This window comes from Pavona decussata, unplaced genomic scaffold, assembly GCF_977016875.1.
Source record: "Pavona decussata unplaced genomic scaffold, jaPavDecu1.1 SCAFFOLD_11, whole genome shotgun sequence".
NCBI lineage: Eukaryota > Metazoa > Cnidaria > Anthozoa > Scleractinia > Agariciidae > Pavona > Pavona decussata.
Window position 1 is genome coordinate 4951457 of NW_028145434.1, and position 19436 is coordinate 4970892.

General features: G+C 37.5%; 2 protein-coding genes across 2 annotated transcripts; one reads left to right on the top strand and one right to left on the bottom strand.

The window, feature by feature from the left end:
* Positions 1-1362: 1362 nt before the first annotated feature.
* On the top strand, positions 1363-14312 carry LOC146488345 (uncharacterized). The gene is made up of 4 exons (XM_085120176.1): positions 1363-1668; positions 3174-3269; positions 11716-12556; positions 13393-14312. Exons 2-4 carry the CDS (start codon positions 3201-3203, stop codon positions 13689-13691), a joined length of 1209 nt encoding a protein of 402 aa, XP_084976302.1. The 5' UTR covers positions 1363-1668; positions 3174-3200; the 3' UTR covers positions 13692-14312.
* Positions 7874-9706, bottom strand: LOC146488346 (uncharacterized). Its single transcript, XM_085120460.1, has one exon. The coding sequence runs from the start codon at positions 9704-9706 to the stop codon at positions 8234-8236; it is 1473 nt and encodes a 490-aa protein (XP_084976586.1). The 3' UTR covers positions 7874-8233.
* Positions 14313-19436: the final 5124 nt, after the last annotated feature.

Consider the following 19436-nt stretch of genomic DNA (forward strand, 5'->3'; position numbering starts at 1 on the left):
ATCAGTACGAACGTAGGATACGCAGAGGTTTTTAGCGGAACGGAGACTAAAACAAGATCTTTCAGAAACGAAATCAGGGCATAGATCGCGCAAATAAGGCCGGGCTAGCTTAAATACCATTTCTTACATCAAACTAAGTTGATGAATTTTTCTTCTAACATTAAGTTCGACCCAAGAAAGTTCATTTAAGAGAGAAACGCTGTTTGTCCCTTTCAAAGCACCTGTTACAACCCTTGCGCCCTCTATTTGTAAGCGTTTTAACAAATTACTATCAGATACAGAACATCCATCCCAAACCACATCAGCGTATTCTAAGGATGAACGCACCAAGGAGTTCACTAAGACCGCAAGAGTAAAAGGGCTCAAGTTATATTTCAGTGGCTTAAGGAGGTTCAATATTTTGGAAACTTTTTGACGAATTTTTAAAATATGCGCTGGCCAAGATAAGATAGGAGACAAGGTCAAGCCAAGATGTTCATGAGCTGTCACATCCCGGCTCAATAATGTTATTGCGGATGTTACTACGGTACCGTACCGCGGTACGATATATGCAAGTAAACATGGGGGACAACGTACCAAACTACGAAGGAGACAATACTGAGGGACATAAAAAGATATGGAAGGAGAAACCGGTTACAATTTCTTTTTGCAATCTTCATTGTACAAATTAAGTAAAGATTTTTTCAGAATTGATAAGGTGAGTTGTGTCTTGTACGATCAAACAGAATTCTTCTGGACCCTGTGATTCAACTGGAAGAACAAGTATTTCTAAAGTTCCGTTTCTTCTCATAGGAATAAGGCTTTTTTTTTGTTTGGTTGTTTGTTCGCTTGTGTTATTTAGGGTTTATGATAATGGTTGTGTTGGGCTCACCAGACTATCGATCTCTCATAATGTTCATATCTTTAGTCGACTTTAGAACATATAACCCATGGTCGCTGATTTCATAGCTACGTGACGTCACACTGGTAGAAAGACTCCGACCCCTCCCTTCTGACATACACGCAGATAATGGATTCTGACTGGACCCCCAGGTTTAATGAATGATTTAATATGCACATTTGTGACTACGATGACTACGACGACAAAGAAACTCGACCGAAATTTTAACGCGGTCGGCCCAGACGTCCTGCGTAATTAATATGCACATTTGTGACAAGGAGGAAAAAAAGATACCTTACCGAAATTTCAATGCGGTCTGAGTCTCAGGTCATCCCGCGTAAAAACAATCAACAAGCCACTTGTGCAGGGATGCAAGGCAAAGAGCTCTTCAGTCACATATGGAAACTGAAAGTCACGCAGGCCCTTTATTGCAGGGGAATCCCCGTGTTTTCAGTTATTGTTTGTTTGAAGCCTCGATTTCGAGGGAGTAACAATCCGTTTCCCGGATGCGTTCTCGAGTAACAGACCGCTGTTGTTTCTTTACCCAACATCTTGACGCTATTTAATCTCGTAGGCTACGGTTTAACCATGCCCTGAGCCGGCAACAACGGCCGGTTATCCGTGCAGTGCAAATCGGTACTTGACAAATCCAACCAGATTCGCATTTGTACTGCAGAGAGCTCGTTTAGTTCGATAGTGCACTCGACTTGACCAAGGGCCTACTTCCGCCTTGTGGAAACACCAGTGGTCATTGTTTTGATTAATATTCCCGTTACTCTGTGCCAAAGGCAAGTAAATTTACTTGATTTATTGAGTACCCTGCACCATTCTAGCCTGTTTTGTTGGACTAGACTGTAAATACGTAACCATGTTTGTTATAATCTAATGTCTCGATAAATCCAGAAGTTTTGTTAGCCTAGTGCTAGCAAGATCAAGGTTAGAGTATTCAGAAGTTTGCAGTAGCTAGTAAAGCCTTTGTTGCAATCAGTGGCTACTAGAATATCAGGTACAATTGATAATTTGGAGACAATTTCTTTACAAAAAAAGATTATTTTCGTTTGTAAACTGACAATGAACTCTAATCGCGTGGATATGCACGGTTCGATTTCTAGACGTGGAGCGATTTGATTGGATACATAAGTAATGCCGTCTCCAAGTTTTTTCTTTTACTATTGCTTTTTCCTTTGCGTTCTTCCAGAATTTCAAATAATTTCTCTTCAAAAAAGATTATTGCATAGTTTACGTAATGTTTAAGGAGCATTAACCATGGGTCTTATGTCTCAATAGAGAGATAGTCAATATCTTGGTCAGATCGAAGCATAGGGTCACGCTTCGTCTACTGCAGCAGTTACTAAGCCACTTCTCAGGAACAAACCTTAAAATGTGAAAAGAAAAAAGGGGAAATATTTTTAATTTTTCAGTCAAACCAAGGTTTCGATGAACGAACGATCTTATTTCATAGTTTTGAGGCCTAATATTTTCAAAAGAAATGGTTTGTTCGTTCCAGTAAAGCGACTACAAAGTCAGTCACGCAGTAATTTCAAGGTTCATTAGGAGACCTTAGCTTTTAGCTGGATATTGAAATTTCCATGGAAAGTTATTCCCTGAAATTCTGTTTCGAAAAGCGATCGATTAAGCTAGTCTCAAATCAGTATTTCCAGTTCACTGAATCACTGAAGAAGGATATGAATTTCTTGCCTTGAGTTTCATATATTTCGCCACAAGTTCTACTTAAGGTTAAGAAATTTCCTTTTTGCACTCTCTAAATAGAAGATCTGTCCGAAAGCGAACTGTATAAAGGCGTTAATACTAAACGATATGCAGTTTCACATGGCGCAAATTCAATGAACCACTTGAGTTAATTCGATCACTGAAGAATAACAACAATAACTTAATAGCAAATTAAATCACGTTCAGATGAAATTTTTAGGGACTATGGTAACAGAAAAATGTTGGTAAATTTATCTGGCGCTGCACAGAATAGGCTACGACCGTTTACGACACGTTGGTATGAAAGAAAAGTCATGCATCTAGTATACGGTATTTCATCCCAGAAAAAAATTAAGTCAGAAGGTTCTGAAGAATACAGGAAGCATCTCAGTCAAAGCCACTTGCATGTAAATATTTGTGGCTCTTATAGTTCAGTTGTGCTGCTTTTAGATGTGACAGTACAGTAAATAGTTCGTTATCACTCTGAGAGGAGAAACAAGTGTGTTTCAAGACAATGGCAAAATAATAACTATACATTTGCCTACTCAATATATCTATATATTTTTTTCTTTTAATTTTGTAGAAGTGATTAAAAGTTAAAAGCAAATAAATGAGGATATTGCGAGTTCACTGGAAAACTGTGTTTATCATTCTTATTGGAGTTAGCTTCCTGTGTTTGGTAAGTTGATATAACTAATGAATATGTTTCGCTCGTATTTTGGAGCTACCCCAGGTAATAATCTTATTAAGATCTTGTAAGAATCTTAAAATAATGAAAATAACATTTAGATCTTGATAAAATTTTGTTAATATTTGTTAAGATTTCAGATCTTAATAAGATCTTACAACACTTCTTAATGAAATCTTAACAAAAACTTGACAATCTTCAGCCTTATAAGATCTTACAAAATCTTTTAAGATTTATAATTTATTAAAATAAATTATTGTAAGATAATGTAAGAAATTTGATAAAATCTTCAACCTAACAGTCAATAAGATCTTAAAAGTTTTTTTAATAAGATCTTATCCATTTCATGATATTTTCTTATTAAGATCTTATCAAAAGTTATGACAAGATCTAATTAACATTCTTGTTAAGATATTAAGAATTAAATTACAAGAATCTTGTTAAGATCTTACTATAAATTCAAAACAAGATCTTTAACAGATTTTGATAAGATCTTACCTATTTCCTAATATTTCTTAATAAGATCTTAATCGAAATTTGTACCAAGATCTTACAACCATTATGATTAATATCTTACTACCTTACAATAAATATTATCTTGGTAAGATCTTAGCATAACTTACAAATACGATCTTAAGCAGTTCTTATGAAGATCTTGTAAAACCTAAAATAAAAAAAATCGTAACAAGATGTTAGATCAATTCTTTATTAAGATCTCACAATATCTTAAACGAATCTTGACAGCATCTAAGAATAAATTAACAGTAAGATTCTCACACTGATAATCTCTTTACTTTCATGCAATAACAAAATCTAGTTGTTTGTTGTGACATCTATACATTTTAATACTGTTTTCTCCACTCTCCTAAGTTGATACTATGCAGACATATTTGCTTCTAAACAAAGGCTTAAAAGATATGACTGTTAAGACTTACAGTTTTCATTTGCATAAAAAAATAACTAAATGCACGGTCCTACGAACACTGTTACTTACAAACCTTCTTTGATGAATCTAAATTCCATTTAATGCCAAAAAGAACAGTAATGCTTTGAATCATAATTCCTACGACTTTCATGCGCAATGCTAGCTTTTAGAATGAGCCAGAAAACGTGGAAAAACGTGGAATCACAGCAACACCGGCAGCCGTCTTGGATTTCATTCAGACTGGGAAGACTGGGCACCATTTAGAACAGCAGATATGCCACTGCAGGCTCAGAGAAAAAAATCATTCATTTCATATTTTAAGCGGAATTCAAGCGTACAGGAGACATTTCCTTTGGATTTTACCTCAGTCTGTTAAGCTAAAAATTATGGCTTCAGGCAGCAAACTGTAGATATCCACTTTTTCTGAACCACCACAGTCGAAGTGCACTTTAGAGCCAACTGAACTGCGTGAGCCTCTGTGAGTTATGTGCAGATCTTGTGAGAATGTAACCATGCAAATATAATCTCCTTTGATAGAGAGATTTTGCCTTTTCATTTTGTACCCTAGCCATCAATAACAGACTGAAGAAACACTTTAACCCACCCCACCATAGCTAGTGGAGGTGTCCCCTCTATCAACTATTCCGACATAAATAGTTGATTTTTGTCCAGGATTTTTTTATGTGAAAAACCAAAGCAAGTCAGTTATTCAGAGTTGATGTTTTTTTCTTTTTGTTGTTCTTTGACATATGCAATATAGAACTTGATAATGGCAGCTTTTAAATTGACCTAATTAAACTTGAAACAGCTGACCAAGCACCGAATAATAATATCAACATTATTACAAATGCTGATGTAACAAATTACTATAGATGTTTTCGATCCATGATGTTATATAAAATAGTTATCGATGTTTTTGATCCATGATGTAATATAAAATAGCTATAGATGTTTCTGATCCATGAGACAAAAGGAACTAATGAAATGGTGCAAGAAAATGAACAGATTGGTTATTCATCTTGAGTACCTCTATGGTACTAGTAGTAATCACAGATTATTGGAGTGCGTTCGATTCCTTACATAGCACAAAACTTAGGTATGGTGGGCCCTTTCCTGTTCTTTTTAATATGACTTATTTCGTTCGTTTCGCTCTTTATGCAGCTTTTCCTTATTGTAATTAAAGGGACAGTATCACGCTATTTTTAGTAACGCATTGAAAATCGGAAAGACGCTATTCGGTTGATAGCAGCCAGGATATAATGACAAAATTCCATTAAAAAACCATCAGAATGCAAAGAAACTATCTAAGGATATTTTCGCCGGCAGATGACCAAGATGGAGAGGGGCTCAAATTTGAAAACGTCTGGCGGACGTTTTCAAATTTCGCTGTTGTAACGCACTAAAATCGCCGGTTGTACTGAATTTTGGTTCAACCTTTCGTCTTAGAATCAATAGAATTAATATTTCTTTAAATGAGCGATGGAGAAATTAATTAACACAGTGTTCAAAGTTTAAATTTAGTAAATTTTGGCCAAAAATCATGGTATCTCTCATCGATCTCCCATGATACTGCCCCTTTAATAATCATCTTCACAGAATATTTGAACTTTCCTTTTCAAATTAATAACCAGTTGTACTGCTGCTTACCCAGCCTGAATACAACAGAGTTAATGGGGAAACAAAAGTCTCAATTTTGAGGGTGAAGATCTGGAGCATGAGGGATTATTTCACGCTTTCACCCTGAAGTTGGGAGCGAACCCGAGTACGTGACGGATCTGACAGAGAAAAAGCGTAATTCAGATTGCGTGACATTTGCAAAATATTTTCGTAACGTCTTTAAATATTGAGGAACGTACCGTACTTTAATACAAGACGGTATACTTTTTATTTCTACTTGCTACTACTATTTACTAACAACAATAAGAGTATTTCTTATACACTACGCGAAAATCCCGCTGCTATGGAGCGATAAACATTTTAAATGTTGAGATCTAATAAGCATATTGAAGATAACCAAATGCGCGTGATCTACCGTGCATAAAAATCTAACACAAAAATAAAAATGCTATCGTAGTCGATGGACTATTTATTTCCATTTGCTACGAATCTTACTATTTACTAGCTATAGGTAAGTATAAAAGTCTATTGTCGAAACCTCAAAATTCAGAGAAATGAAAATGTTACCGAGACGGTATACTTGCTACTACTCTTTACTAATGCAACGAGATAGATATTTTTATACTGTACGCGAAAATTTCCCTGCTATGAAGCAATAAGCATTTTGAATGTACTCTACGCGAAAATCCCGCCGCTATAGTGTGTGTGCGGATGACGTCACAAAATTACTGGCGGCCATGTTGGAGGACTTACGTAATCAAAATGGCGACTGAAACAACAGGGGTTGAGCCTCTGATGCTCTCAAATTATAGCGAAAATCTTGAAGGCAAGGTAAAATATAGGTATCTCGATAAAATTTCTGAGATTGGTATAGATCCGCTTCTCATCCCAGCTAAAACGTTGAGCGAGAAATGCCTTCCACCAGTTGAATCCATGGATTTAAAACTTACTTTCGTATCTTGTGCTCGATACTAGATTTATTCCAACGCACAATTTAAAGCTTACAGAAGCCTTCAAGCTTACAACCAGATGGTTAGTGGCTTCATTTCCAGTGTCCTTGGATGTATGATTAACAAGAGGTTTGTGGTGTTGGCCAAAGTAAGACATTCGCAGAGACTGAATGAACCACTAGTGCAATTGTGGATTATAACAAACGAATAAGGTACCGTGATGTCAGCACATTGTGCAGGGTGTATGGCTGGCCTGGGTGAGTGTTGCTCACATATAGCAAGTGTACTATTCTATCTTGAAGTTGTCACCAGACAAAACGGAAGGTTAGCGTGTACGCAGGTTAAGTGTGGCTGGATTTTGCCAAGTTATGTTGAAAAGGCTGATTACGCCAGAGTTAATGACATCAACTTTTCCTCAGCAAGAAAACTGAAGGCAGCCTGGAGAAGTCTTTAAACGATCTTAGTTTGTGTGGCAAGAATGATAACAGTGATCAATCCTCTACAGGGATAAAAGAATCACCTACAGTACAGGGGTCAGTGCAGCAACCAACTGAGGATGAACTTGAACAGTTGTACAGTTCTCTCAATGAATGCAAAGTCAAACCTGTTTGTCTAAGTTTAGTAGAAACATATGCAGATGAATTTATTTCAAAACGAAAGGGATACCATCTATCCGAGATTTATTTGATGAGAAATACATAAACCTTAATTATACTGAGCTACTAGAACAGTGCTACAAAGTTGAAATATAAAGCCTCACAAATGAGCGAATAGAAATGATTGACAAAGAAAACATAAACCAAGCAAAAAGCAGTGCTTTCTATCATCACAGGGCTGGACGAATTGGTGCATCTCAATGGCATGCAGCATGTCACACTGATCCTGCACAGCCATCACAATCTCTTATCAAAACAATTTGTTATCGCGACGTGTTGAACTTCCCTTCTGCAGCTACAAGGCATGGCTGCAAACATGAAGAGTTGGCAACAGTGGCAATCGCTGAATATGAAAAGCAGATGAAGGCAAAACATAACAACTTTAAAGCAGTCAAGTGTGGTACATTCATAAAGAAAGATTACCCATTTTTGCATGCCACTCCCGATTTCATTTGTTCCTATGACTGTATGACTGTTGTGGCCTTGGGTTGGGTGAGGTTAAGTGTCCCTACTGCATTGATGCGAAAGAGTTTGACTCTTATGTCAAACGTGGCAATGTTCACAGTGATCTTGAGAGTTTTAAAATTTTCAACATGAATCTAAGTTTGTTGAAATTAGAAGATGTTTAAAATACCTTACAGCAATATTTCTGATATCTGATAAAATAAGGGACAATGTCAATCAGGACATTATAGCATTGCATTAATGTTATGACCCTAGAATTATGAGCATTATCAATTATTTTTTCAATAGGTGTACCAAATTGAAATGCAAAGCCATGTTTAGTTCACTTACAAAGAGTGAGTTTTAGTCAAATGGTATGATTGGAGGGCACAGATTCACTAATGCAGAACATACCCTGATGATTCTATCAATCAAAGGGGTTTCCTTCTCTTCTTTTTTCCTGCATGTGAGGTAATCTGTAGGTAATGTACTTTGCAAAATAGTGTATTTTTGTCTCAAAACTCCAATCACCCTTTCCACGTGTATTCGTACGTTTGCAATTTTTCTTGTCTTCTCCACATCGATTGGATCTAACTGACTTTTCCCTTTGGTAAAAGCAGGGATATTTAAGCTTGCCTGGTAGTACCATACGCTTTCATGGACAGTGAACCCTCTGTCTGCAAGAACTAAGTCTCCAGGCAACAAGTCCGTAAGGAAACCAGAGTTTTCAGTTACAAACTTATCTGATGCCCTACCACCCCATGCTTTACTGACAAATGAAATTGATCCTTGGGGGGTAATGCCAATGAGCACCTTAACGGTGTTGTGGTGCTTATAATTAGAAAATGTTTGTGCCCTTGCCAGCAAATTGGTAGGCCTGTCAATGAAAATCTCAAAACAGTCGATAATCACAGTTGTTTTTAGGCCAAATGCATCTATGAAACATTTCGGCATGGTTTTCTGAAGGTCTTTGCGCTCAGGCCACACTATCAAAGGAGACAAGCGAATATCCATTACCTCGATCCATGAATTGAAGACTCTTGAAACAACAAATCGAGATACACCAAACCGATAGGCGAGATCCTGGTGAGGTACGTTTAGCCGTAATTTCATAAGGACCATAATAAATTCTTGAAACTTGCTTAAGCGAGCACGGGAGAATTGCCTAGTTGCGTGAGGAGCAATAAAGGAAAATGTTTTTATCAAAATCTCGTATGAAGGCAATCCAGTGTAAAATCTGACCTTGTCATCATCATTACAAAAATACTCTTCATCGTAAACTTGTCCTGGCACCCCCTGCCGACCAGCTAGACAGGCAGATTCGTCTGTATTTGTGGCAACATGTTTTAATTTTAACTCTCTCATATCAGCTGTAACATCTTCGATGTCATCAATTAACGCTTCAACTGGCTCGCTAGCCTCCTCCAGTTTCATAACTTTCACTTTTTCCTTTTCTTCTCTTTCGGCTTTACGTTTTCTGCGCTCCTTGATTCTGGCACTACGCTCCAGATTAGCTTGTGATTTTGCTGTTTCGTCGATTAATTTTTTCTCGTGACCAAGGTGCACAGTTGGGATCCAATCGGGATTGAATCTATCCCAAAGTTGGGCTGCTCTGCCACTGATAAAATGTTTCCCACAAACTCTGTCGTTTTCTAAAATCTTTTCTGTCAAGTCATCTCTGCTGATTGCCGCTAACCAAAGAGTACGTCTTTCTGATGACCATCTTTCCGTTTGTTCTCCTTGGTTTGTTAAAACTTTCGGAACACGGCAAAACGCTACATTCGGACACTTGTCGCTTTTGTTCCCACAACCAACAATTAAACAAAACGACGGCATTATATCAACAAGACCAATTCACACTCTAGTTTGATCGTTCGAAGGCTGCTTGCACTGAAACGCGCGTGGATCAAGGCAATTTTCTCATGGAAACCATTTAAATTCGAATAAAAAAATTCAGGCAGACAAATTGTAGCGTGCAATCAATGAACCGAGACAAATCGCGCAGAGATACGCCGTGAGACTGGTAGATTTTACAATTTTTTGTCATGATTTCTTCACTCGTAGTCATGTCGAAAATGAAAATGATCCCAATTTATAAGAAACTGTTGCACTAAAACCAATTTTTATTAGTTTCACCGATTTTCAACACCGGGATCATGTTTTCAAATTTAAAAGTAATCGGGCCGACAAAACAAAGTGAGCGGAATAATCGGTTTTAGAAATTGAAAAAAATAGGGCTCAAAAAATCGATATAAAGGGGCTTTGTGGTTGAAATATACCTTAAATGACCAAAGGGCACTGTAAATTAGCTACCTTTCCGATTTTAATTCACAAGGAAGGAAAGGAAAATGCGAGGTATATCTTGAAAGCACTTGCGATGCCCGCACTCTGAATGGTAAACACAGGGAAAACCCATCAAAGTGGTCCTCCAACATGGCGGACGGTAAATCAAGGGTCACGTGTCCGCACACACACTATATATATGAAGCGATAAACATTTTGAATGTTCAGATTGAATAAGCATATTGAAAGCCTTGTACAAGCATAAAAAATTATTATAGAAACCTCATGAATTCAGAGAGATAAAAACTGTGTGGTACCGTATCGTTTATCGCCAACGATCTCGTATATGTCCTTGTTCGTCAAAGAGTGAAAGAAACAAAGCCTCTGAATTTGAGTTGTGAGACGCGACGCAATCTGTTGGCTGTTTTACACAAACTCCATCGAGTTTAGTTTGTGTTTTTCTTGGGCTCAATGGCCGCTGCAGACTTTTACAATGAAGCACGATCGTTTGCTTTACAATACTGTAACGCCATAATTCCACAGACCGATAGTAGACCTGCAGCAAACTTTTAAAAGATGATAGTAGACCTTCAGCGAAAAAGAACCTCAGCCAACGGATGAAAATGCCGAGGACACATGAATCACAACGTGAGTTAGGGGGTCGAAGTGAGGTAGAACGTAAGCAAGCGCCTCAGAGCGAGGCAAATGTGTGTCGACGATCGACACGAAGGCAATCTCACAAAAAAACCCTCGCTTATGAATTGCACAGGACACGCAATAAGGCATAGAATACGCAACACAATCTCGTACCTCGAACGCAAAAATGATAATGTTGTCGTTCAGTTTAGTTTTGTACAAAATCATAGTGCATGTGAGTTGAATAAATGTAAACTTGTTGAAATAGGAGCTATTACTTACATGTAGCTTGTTACGTCAAACAAACTGCATTAATATATTTTGTTTTTTGTTGGAAAACATTTATATGACTTTTATTATTGATTTCGAAGTTGATTGCTTGCAAGAGCTTAGAAAAATCAGGAAGAATATTATAAGATTTCTGCAAGATTCCTGCAAGATCTTGTAAGAATATGTAAGATTGCTAAAAGATTCTTGATAAACTCATCATTAAGGATCATCAAACTTGATTTAACCTAGATTTGGATTACAGAGTAGCGTAGATATGCTAATATCTCGTTAAGCTAACTAAACAAAAAAATACACTTATATATAAATAACCATAAAGATCATTTCAGAAGACGCCATGCTGGAAAAGTTTGGTGTTTGGATTTTGAAGGCTGAAAAGCTAAGAGTCCTACGACATTTTTGAGGGAAACAATGATCTTAAACCAGACTTTTGCAAGGGGGAGATTAACTTGGACCCAAGACTACGCACCCGCTACCTTACTGTGAATTGATACAGTCTTTAACATGGTTCAGTTGACACATTTCTCTATGGGACGGAAATGTGTGGTTATTTTTATTCACTTTCCACTTACCCACCCATCAATCCATCCAACCCTTCCCTATCCCACCCATCTTATTTGTTTTTTTGTTGTCATCAGTGTCATTTTACTAGCTTTGGAACTGTACGCCGTGAGGAACTGAGGCAGTTGTTGGGTTTTAAAGACGTTCCCTGTTGGCCAAATGGTACCAAAACATGCATACCAAGTAACCATGAGCACAATGTAAATCTTAACGGAGATGACAAAGAAACTATCCCAAGAAAGGAAACAAAGGCGCTGACAAGGTACAATGGAAAAAAGTTTAATTTTTGGGAAAGACTAACTAAACATAAAAAAGTTGATTTTTCAGCTGAGCAAAATGAAATTGCCTACACTGCAAGTGAAAAAGACAAGACCAAGAAGGTCAAATTCCGAACTCAAGATTTCAGTGATTCTTGGCCTCAAGTTCTCCATTCTGATACCTTTGACATGGCAGAATTTGAAGACCCAAATGTATCGGAAGAAGTAAGTTTGGATATGGCAATTCTGACACCTAAAGACAGTAAAGGAATACCTTCTTCTTCACTTCTCACAAAAGATTCCTCTGAGAATGGTGATACAGAAAAGAAAAGGAGGCGACCTGGAAGGAACATTCCGAAAAGGAAACCATCAATTTCTCAAGCAATAATGACTCCTCCATTTCCAGAGGCAGAAAGCTGGTTTGGACCTCATGAACCACACCCACCCCCTCCAGAAAACGTCCTCACTACAATGTCTCACTGTCCAACAGTGCACGTCATATTTTCATATATGGTCGGGGGTTTTCTTGCGACTACCCTGGCAATTCTGTCGGCTCTTCTCGCAGACTCCATCTATAACTACGTCAAAGCCTGTAGCAAGACGTCTAAGGTCTACAAGTCACTCAATGACACAACACAACCAGAAATAGAGATTAACTCCGGTAAGTCTCTGGACACCAGTAAGACAATAAACATTTATTTAGTAAATGATATGTGAATCCAGTGCTTAATTTTCGTTGTCCTATTAGCTGTTCAGGAAAATGGTCGATTTTGTTTACAAATATGTGCTGTTTGAATTTTGAAATATTACTTCTACTGTACCATGGAAGAAATAGTGGCTCATCAATTTTAGACGTTTGAATTTTAGTCTCTCTCCTTCTTTCTTTTTTGATAGGTGTCTGTAATTAGTTACATGTTTGGTCTTAGGTTATACGTAGGGGCCAAGTCTCTTGGTAGGGGCCTAATGCCAAACTCCTTACCTTTTATGGGGTATCGGTGGGTGTACAAAGACAAATATACAAAAACAGCTTAACGTAACGTAATCTAGTGTGAAAGTGCAATGAAGTCTCTTTTCTTCTTTCTTTCTTTCTTTCTTTCTTAGGCAATGTGAATGATCATATTGTTATTGTCATGCAAGCACGTTATCGTTTTGTTCATTTCCTTTACTGATCAATAAGGTGACAAAATTATAATCTTATAGAATTATTAGCACGCAGGCACTCTGGGGCAGTTTGAATTATTCCTGTTTCAATTGTTCTTCTTTATCCGGCATTTGGTTCACGAATGCCCACAATTACTTGATTAAAGAAATTAATTAATTATTAAATAATTAATTAATTGACTAATTGATTGATTGACTGATTGATTGGTTAATTGATTGATTGATTGATTGATTGATTGATTGATTGATTGATTGATTGATTGATTGATTGATTGATTGGCAAGCTGGATAGCGAGTAAGTTAGTTACTTATTTTAATATCCATTTTCCTTTTCAGATTGCAACCTGGCTACATTGCCTCTGGAACTTCAAGAAATGCTTATGAAAAAGCTGGACGTACACCGCAAAGGCGAACGGTTCTATGGCTGGCAAAGAATAGGCGCTGAGTTTAAGATCCACATAGATGATTTGAGATACCTAAAACTCGAATACAAAAGGGACAACGGGAGCCCCACCATTAAACTCCTGGAAATTCTTGGCATAACTAAGAATAAAACGATTTCTGACCTAGTAAAAGTACTGGAGAGCCCGAAAGTAAACCGGTTCGATATCACCTCTCTTATAAAACTGGTTTAAATCTCATACTTCGCTTTGATACGCTTCAGCAGCCAAATGGAACAAAATTTCTCGATGGAAAACCAAAAGGTAGTGAAGTGTCTGATGAATAACTGACAGATTTCAAGTTGGAGACCCATGGAGAAACAATGAATGATTTCATTCGTTTGGCCACCGGATTAAAAATCCTAGAAAGTATAATTTTATTAGAAAAAGGAATAGAAAGAAATTTTAATATTTGCACTTGTTTCCGTGGTCATTCCATGCACGTGCACCAGCCAACACTGGACATGTCAGTTTCCAACCTGACTAGGGGAATTTTCGACAAATTTGCAAATTCATCAAGATTAGACCCTTTACTTAAAGCCCCTCAGATTCCAGAAAGACTCCAACGAAAACCAAACCACAACTGAATGGCAAATTGTTTTCAGATATTATTTTCTACTCTGGAGCTGCTGGCTCAATATCCGAACAGACATTATATTTCCAATCATATAAATAGTTTCAAGCTAGGACAGTAAAAAAATTGCTACGGTGCAAGTTGTGTTATTTTTTTTGCATCTTTGCTATAAAGTCAAACCAAGAACATTTTAGGATAGTAATCAATTATTAGTAATTAAAGTAAACTGGATCAAAATGTCACCTAAACAGCAATTTTCTAAATCTGCCGGGAGATTTTGCCAGGGAGAGGGGGAGGTGAGGGGGCTCCGAAATCGGGTTTGTGCTTCATTTCAAATCATATAAATTTTTCATCGCCGTCAATCTGGTCGCAGCTTACATCTTTGGAGAAGAAAAGGGCCGAAAGCAAAATAAAATAAGTTCTTTCTCATCCCGAACATTCGTAGATGTTCCGGGCGATGTTGGTTATAGTGCTTCCCTCAAAATCAAAGTTTTTTCTACCAATTGCATTCAACGCAAAATTAACCCCCAAATTTAGCCATGTAAGCCCGATATTCAACGTTTCTCATGAAAGTGAGACCTTCCTGGGATTTAAACAAGAAGTTTCGCTATAAAAGGAACTTCACACCTTTGTGGGCGTGAGATGCAAATTTAGACGTCGTTCAGTCGTGGCAAGTTGTTGACTCAAGCGTCCTCTGAAAAAAAAACATGCCTCAAAATTTCATAACATCATCACAGCAATATGAGATATCAAGTTGTATTTTTTTTTTTTTTCAGTACGTAGGGTACGAGTTATTCTGAGAACTAATCCAATTTTATCGGTAAGGGCTGTAGAAAAAAACAACTTAAGGTGACAACTAAAGGTGATAATGGCCAGGCCAGGCCCCTTTTATACTGGAACTTCCTCTTTAAAATCTCCAAAAGACAGACCTCAGTTGGTTATTCCGGCCCAAAAGTAGTCCTACTCGCTTAATGGAGCGATTAGTCTTACGACAGCGCAGTGACAGTCTAAACGGTGTTTTATGAAATGGGGTGAACAGTTTCATGAGAAGCTCAAGTTGCCCCGGCTAACAAGGTACCCAGCATGGAAGATCACCCGTTTTGAAATGTCGGTTGACCTTGCTAGCCGGGACAACATCTTCTCACATAAACGCTTTGGACGCTTTCCATTTGTAGGAACTGGCCAGCCAGACCGCATGGTTGGTCCGTAAATGATTTGTACCAATTTGAAGGACTGATTCTTCGAATTCTTCAAAATGGCAAATTCTGAGAGTGGTATGCGCCATTTTGAAGCAAATTAAAAAAGTTGCGTATAAACTGTTATTCAAAATGGTGCATTCCGTTTGCGAAATGATAAAACTGGTGGGCCAGTTCAGACAAACGGAAAGCGCTCAGATTTGACTCGCCTACCCGAGCTAATGCATTGCTTACCGCATCTCACTTTAATTACAGTCTAGAATTGTGGTTAAATTTCGATCTAACATGATAAATTTAAATAAAAAGCGAGATTAAAATCCAAAGGAAAGACACGTACTGAGGCAAGGTGATGCTCGACAATCTCTAGCCCGGGAAGGAGCAACTGCAGTACTAAGACGGGCAAACTTCTCGGATGAATCTGAGGTATGTTGTTCTAATAAACATAATGCGCCGACCAATTGGAAACTTCAACGTTCGTTTCCAGGGCAACTAATTGGGCATTTGAACGTTTGAAGATTAGCTTGGTCAAATTTTTACCACCATGTGCGAAAAGTTTGTTCAAAATCACCACACTTAAGGCATGAAATAATTCTATCCAAGGACAAATACACAATTAACGTTGTTGGAGAGCCTAGCGACAAGGAAATACTTTGAGGGAATGTGGGTAATTTTTCAAAAGCTTTACCAAACTCAGCTATTACTCGTCCCTCTCTATAATATGCAACAGAAACAAATGGTTCTTCGTTCGTTCGCTCTCGCCGGAGAGCGCTCGATGGACCGTTTGATCGTTAACTCGGTCATTCGGCTATCCGTTCGCTCGTCTGGTTGTTCGTTCGCGCGGGCTTACGCTTGTTCGTTCGTTTGCGTTTCTGGTTTGTTCAGTTGTTCCCCCGTTTGCCTAGTTCTTCTTTCTTTTCATGGGCATAAACATTTTATTTACAATATTATAAACAAAAATTTAATTAATTAAAAGCTGTATTAAACATAACGAAGAAGTTTCTTCATGTTTTAATACTTATGGCTGTCATGATATATGCTACAAAGAAATACTCCTTCTTTCTCTGCTGATCTGACACAAAAAAATTGCATTTCTTCCCATGCTATGGTACTGAAAAGTGTGAAATTACAGCCAAATTTAAAGCTTTGCAGCTACCCATACTACCTTTCGGGCTTATTGACTAGGCAACTCAATGCTTTCAAATCCGACAACGTTGCTTGAAATAGCTGTATTCAGCTTAATTCATTAAAATAACTGTTCTGTTCATGCTTTCGGATCATATATCAGTAATACCTTCAAAACCTTTTTTGAGGCCCCTTTTGAATGGGACATTCATTCAAAAAGGAGAAACTCCTGGGTCCAGTTGTTCCAAGCCCAAATAAAGACACATCACGTGATAAAAGAATCAAAATTTCGTAATTTGGAGATACGGCGGCGAATTTTCTTTATACAGATAACTGAATTAGCGTTTCCGATGTAGATTTAAAATATATTACAATTTACGTTTGCAATGACTGTCCTTAAGTTTTTAAATTGGAGTAATTAATAATGAAAGTTGAATTTTGGAGGAAGGAGTAACCTTTGTCCTGAGGGGACTGGGCCTGGCTTGCATGGCGCCAGGACGCGTTTTGTAACGCTCTACAAAATGGGTTCGTTTGCCCAATTTTGAAAGGTTTTCTGCGATTGCTCTGTCTAAGAATGGTGTGTTAGCCTAGATAAATCTTATATGGGGAAATAGCCCTCTAAAAGAAGCTCGTGTTCGTCGATCAATAGCGAACTGACATGACAGCAGATGGTGACAACGCTCGCCTAGTAAAGGATGCTATTGAAGCCTTGAGAGAAGCTATGGAAGCTGGCATCGCCAATTTGCGGTCAGATGTGGACAAATTAAGATGCGAATTTAAATCGGATATTGCAAAATTTGACCATAAGATTAAAGTACTTAAACATAGCCTGAGTTGGACCCAAGAGGATGCTGCACGGCTAAAGGAACAAGCAGAGAAAAACTTCACAGAAACCAATGCAGAATTAGCGGCCCTGCGAAGCAAAATTGATAATCTAGAACTACGGTTAAACGAAGAAAGAGAAAACAACATTAGACTTGAACAACATATCCGAAGAGAGAACTTACGTTTCAATAACATCAAAGAAACGAGTGAAGAAGATTATATCAAAACGCTCGTTGACGATATCATGAACAACGTTCTGGGAATCAATACAAGCAAAGCAGAGAAGCCAAACAAAACCGTGTACAAAAAGCTTGTGGATAAAAAAAAGGAAAAAACCTCTAAATAGTGAAATGAAATGGTCGGTGGACTGTTCAACCGAACAAAATGAACCTGTTAACTGGGCGGCCGTGAACCGGAAACCCTTTCAATGTACAAAAATTTGCAAACTGTCAGTTTTTCAATTTATTATTTTTTTTACAGAAGATTAGACACCAATAATTTCCTCACATAAAAAATAAATATTATTACTAATGACCTTTGCAGATTCTGCCAAAGGGAAGAGGAAACATTGATTCATTTATTCTGGAACTGCACAGTTACCTCCCTTTGCTGACAAGCTTTTAAAGAATGGTTGCCCTGCACAGAAAGCCACCCTACTTGTGATTTATCACTTCCACTGGTTATCGGTTTAAAACCCCAGCTTTTGCAAGACAAATATCATTATTTTCTATTTTTAGTCGCGAGATTTGGACCTGTAGGACGTGTGGTCAATATCCTAGAATAGAAGGTTTTCCCCTTTTCCTCTCATATTTCAATTTTAAAAGCTGTTAGTAAAAAATTCTTATCTGTTGCGAAGGAGACCACGTGCGCATCACACATCTGAAACTATGTAACTACAAGAAAAATGTGTAAATACTTTACGAATTTAAATTTTACGTGCGTAGCGTTGTAATATGTGTAATGCACTAACCGATTTATTTGGTTAGTAATGTATCATAAGCATTCTATTCTGTTAATAATGTATCGTTAGAATTCTATTGTTGAATATGGTAATTAAAAAAAATAACCTTTGTCCTGACAATTTTTTTTAGAGAACAGTGTACGATCATTCCAAACGTGAAGGACTGGAGATATTAAATCTTTATTAGAAAATCGTTTTCCTTGATGTTTTCTCTTAAAACCGTCGCCTATCTGTTAAATCTTCGATTTTTTTCACTAAAAAGATCACGTGACATGTCACGTGATCTATAGCACTACTTATTGTGCTTAGAAATGTTAAGAATTATAATACATTTTTATCTGCCAAATTTCAGTTCAGTGTCATTCAATTTATTAAAGTTTAATAAATCTCGAATAAACCATTTTCTCTCTTTTTAAAAAAGCCATTAACTCAGGCTTTAAACTGCTTGTGCAAAGCATGTCACCACGAGTTGCATTCAAGCCCAAGCGTAAAAATTTGCATGCAATGGCAAATCATTTTACAAGCTAGTCAAAATCCTAGCTTCGTCCACTTCTTCGTCAAAGAAAGGAAGCGTCTCAAATATAAAGATCCATGTTTCTGGCAACACATCAGCACGCATGTGAATGACACACGAGCCTGAACCAAGTATCAACGGCAATTCCCTTGTTTGTTTGAGCAGTTTAGTCCATATTAGTCCAATATATATTGTCACCAGTTTAGTGTCCAATATATAATGCCACAAGAAATGTTGCTGGTTTCAAAATAGGAAACAGTTACCAAATTCTTGTTGTATTGAACACAAAGCCGTTTGTAAACTAGCATACAGTGTACCGCGTCCTCTCGGAAGCGTCATTCGGTCTGGTTTGCTTCGATTACGCCTCTGCCATCCGTGGAGCTACGGTAAGTTACAGTTTCTTCTATCAATATTGCTGTGTAACAAGTTATGGTACCCAAGGTCTGAAAATATTATTGCTAGGGCATGGAAAATTAACGTGTGATAGTTTCCAAGGAAATCTTTACCCTAAGCATATCAATGTTACACATTTTTATGACTTCAAAACATGGCCATTTTGCTCAATTTAAGACAGCGGTATCTATCCATTTACTTCGTTATGAAAATACGTACTATCAAAATCCCCTAACTGAAGAAATTATATCTTCAGGATACCGACTAAAAGGTGTTCAATTCAAGTCTTTCGTGTCAGAATCTGGTGGAGTTAAGCCTGGAGTCAGTAACAAATTGTAACTAGATTTACGTATAT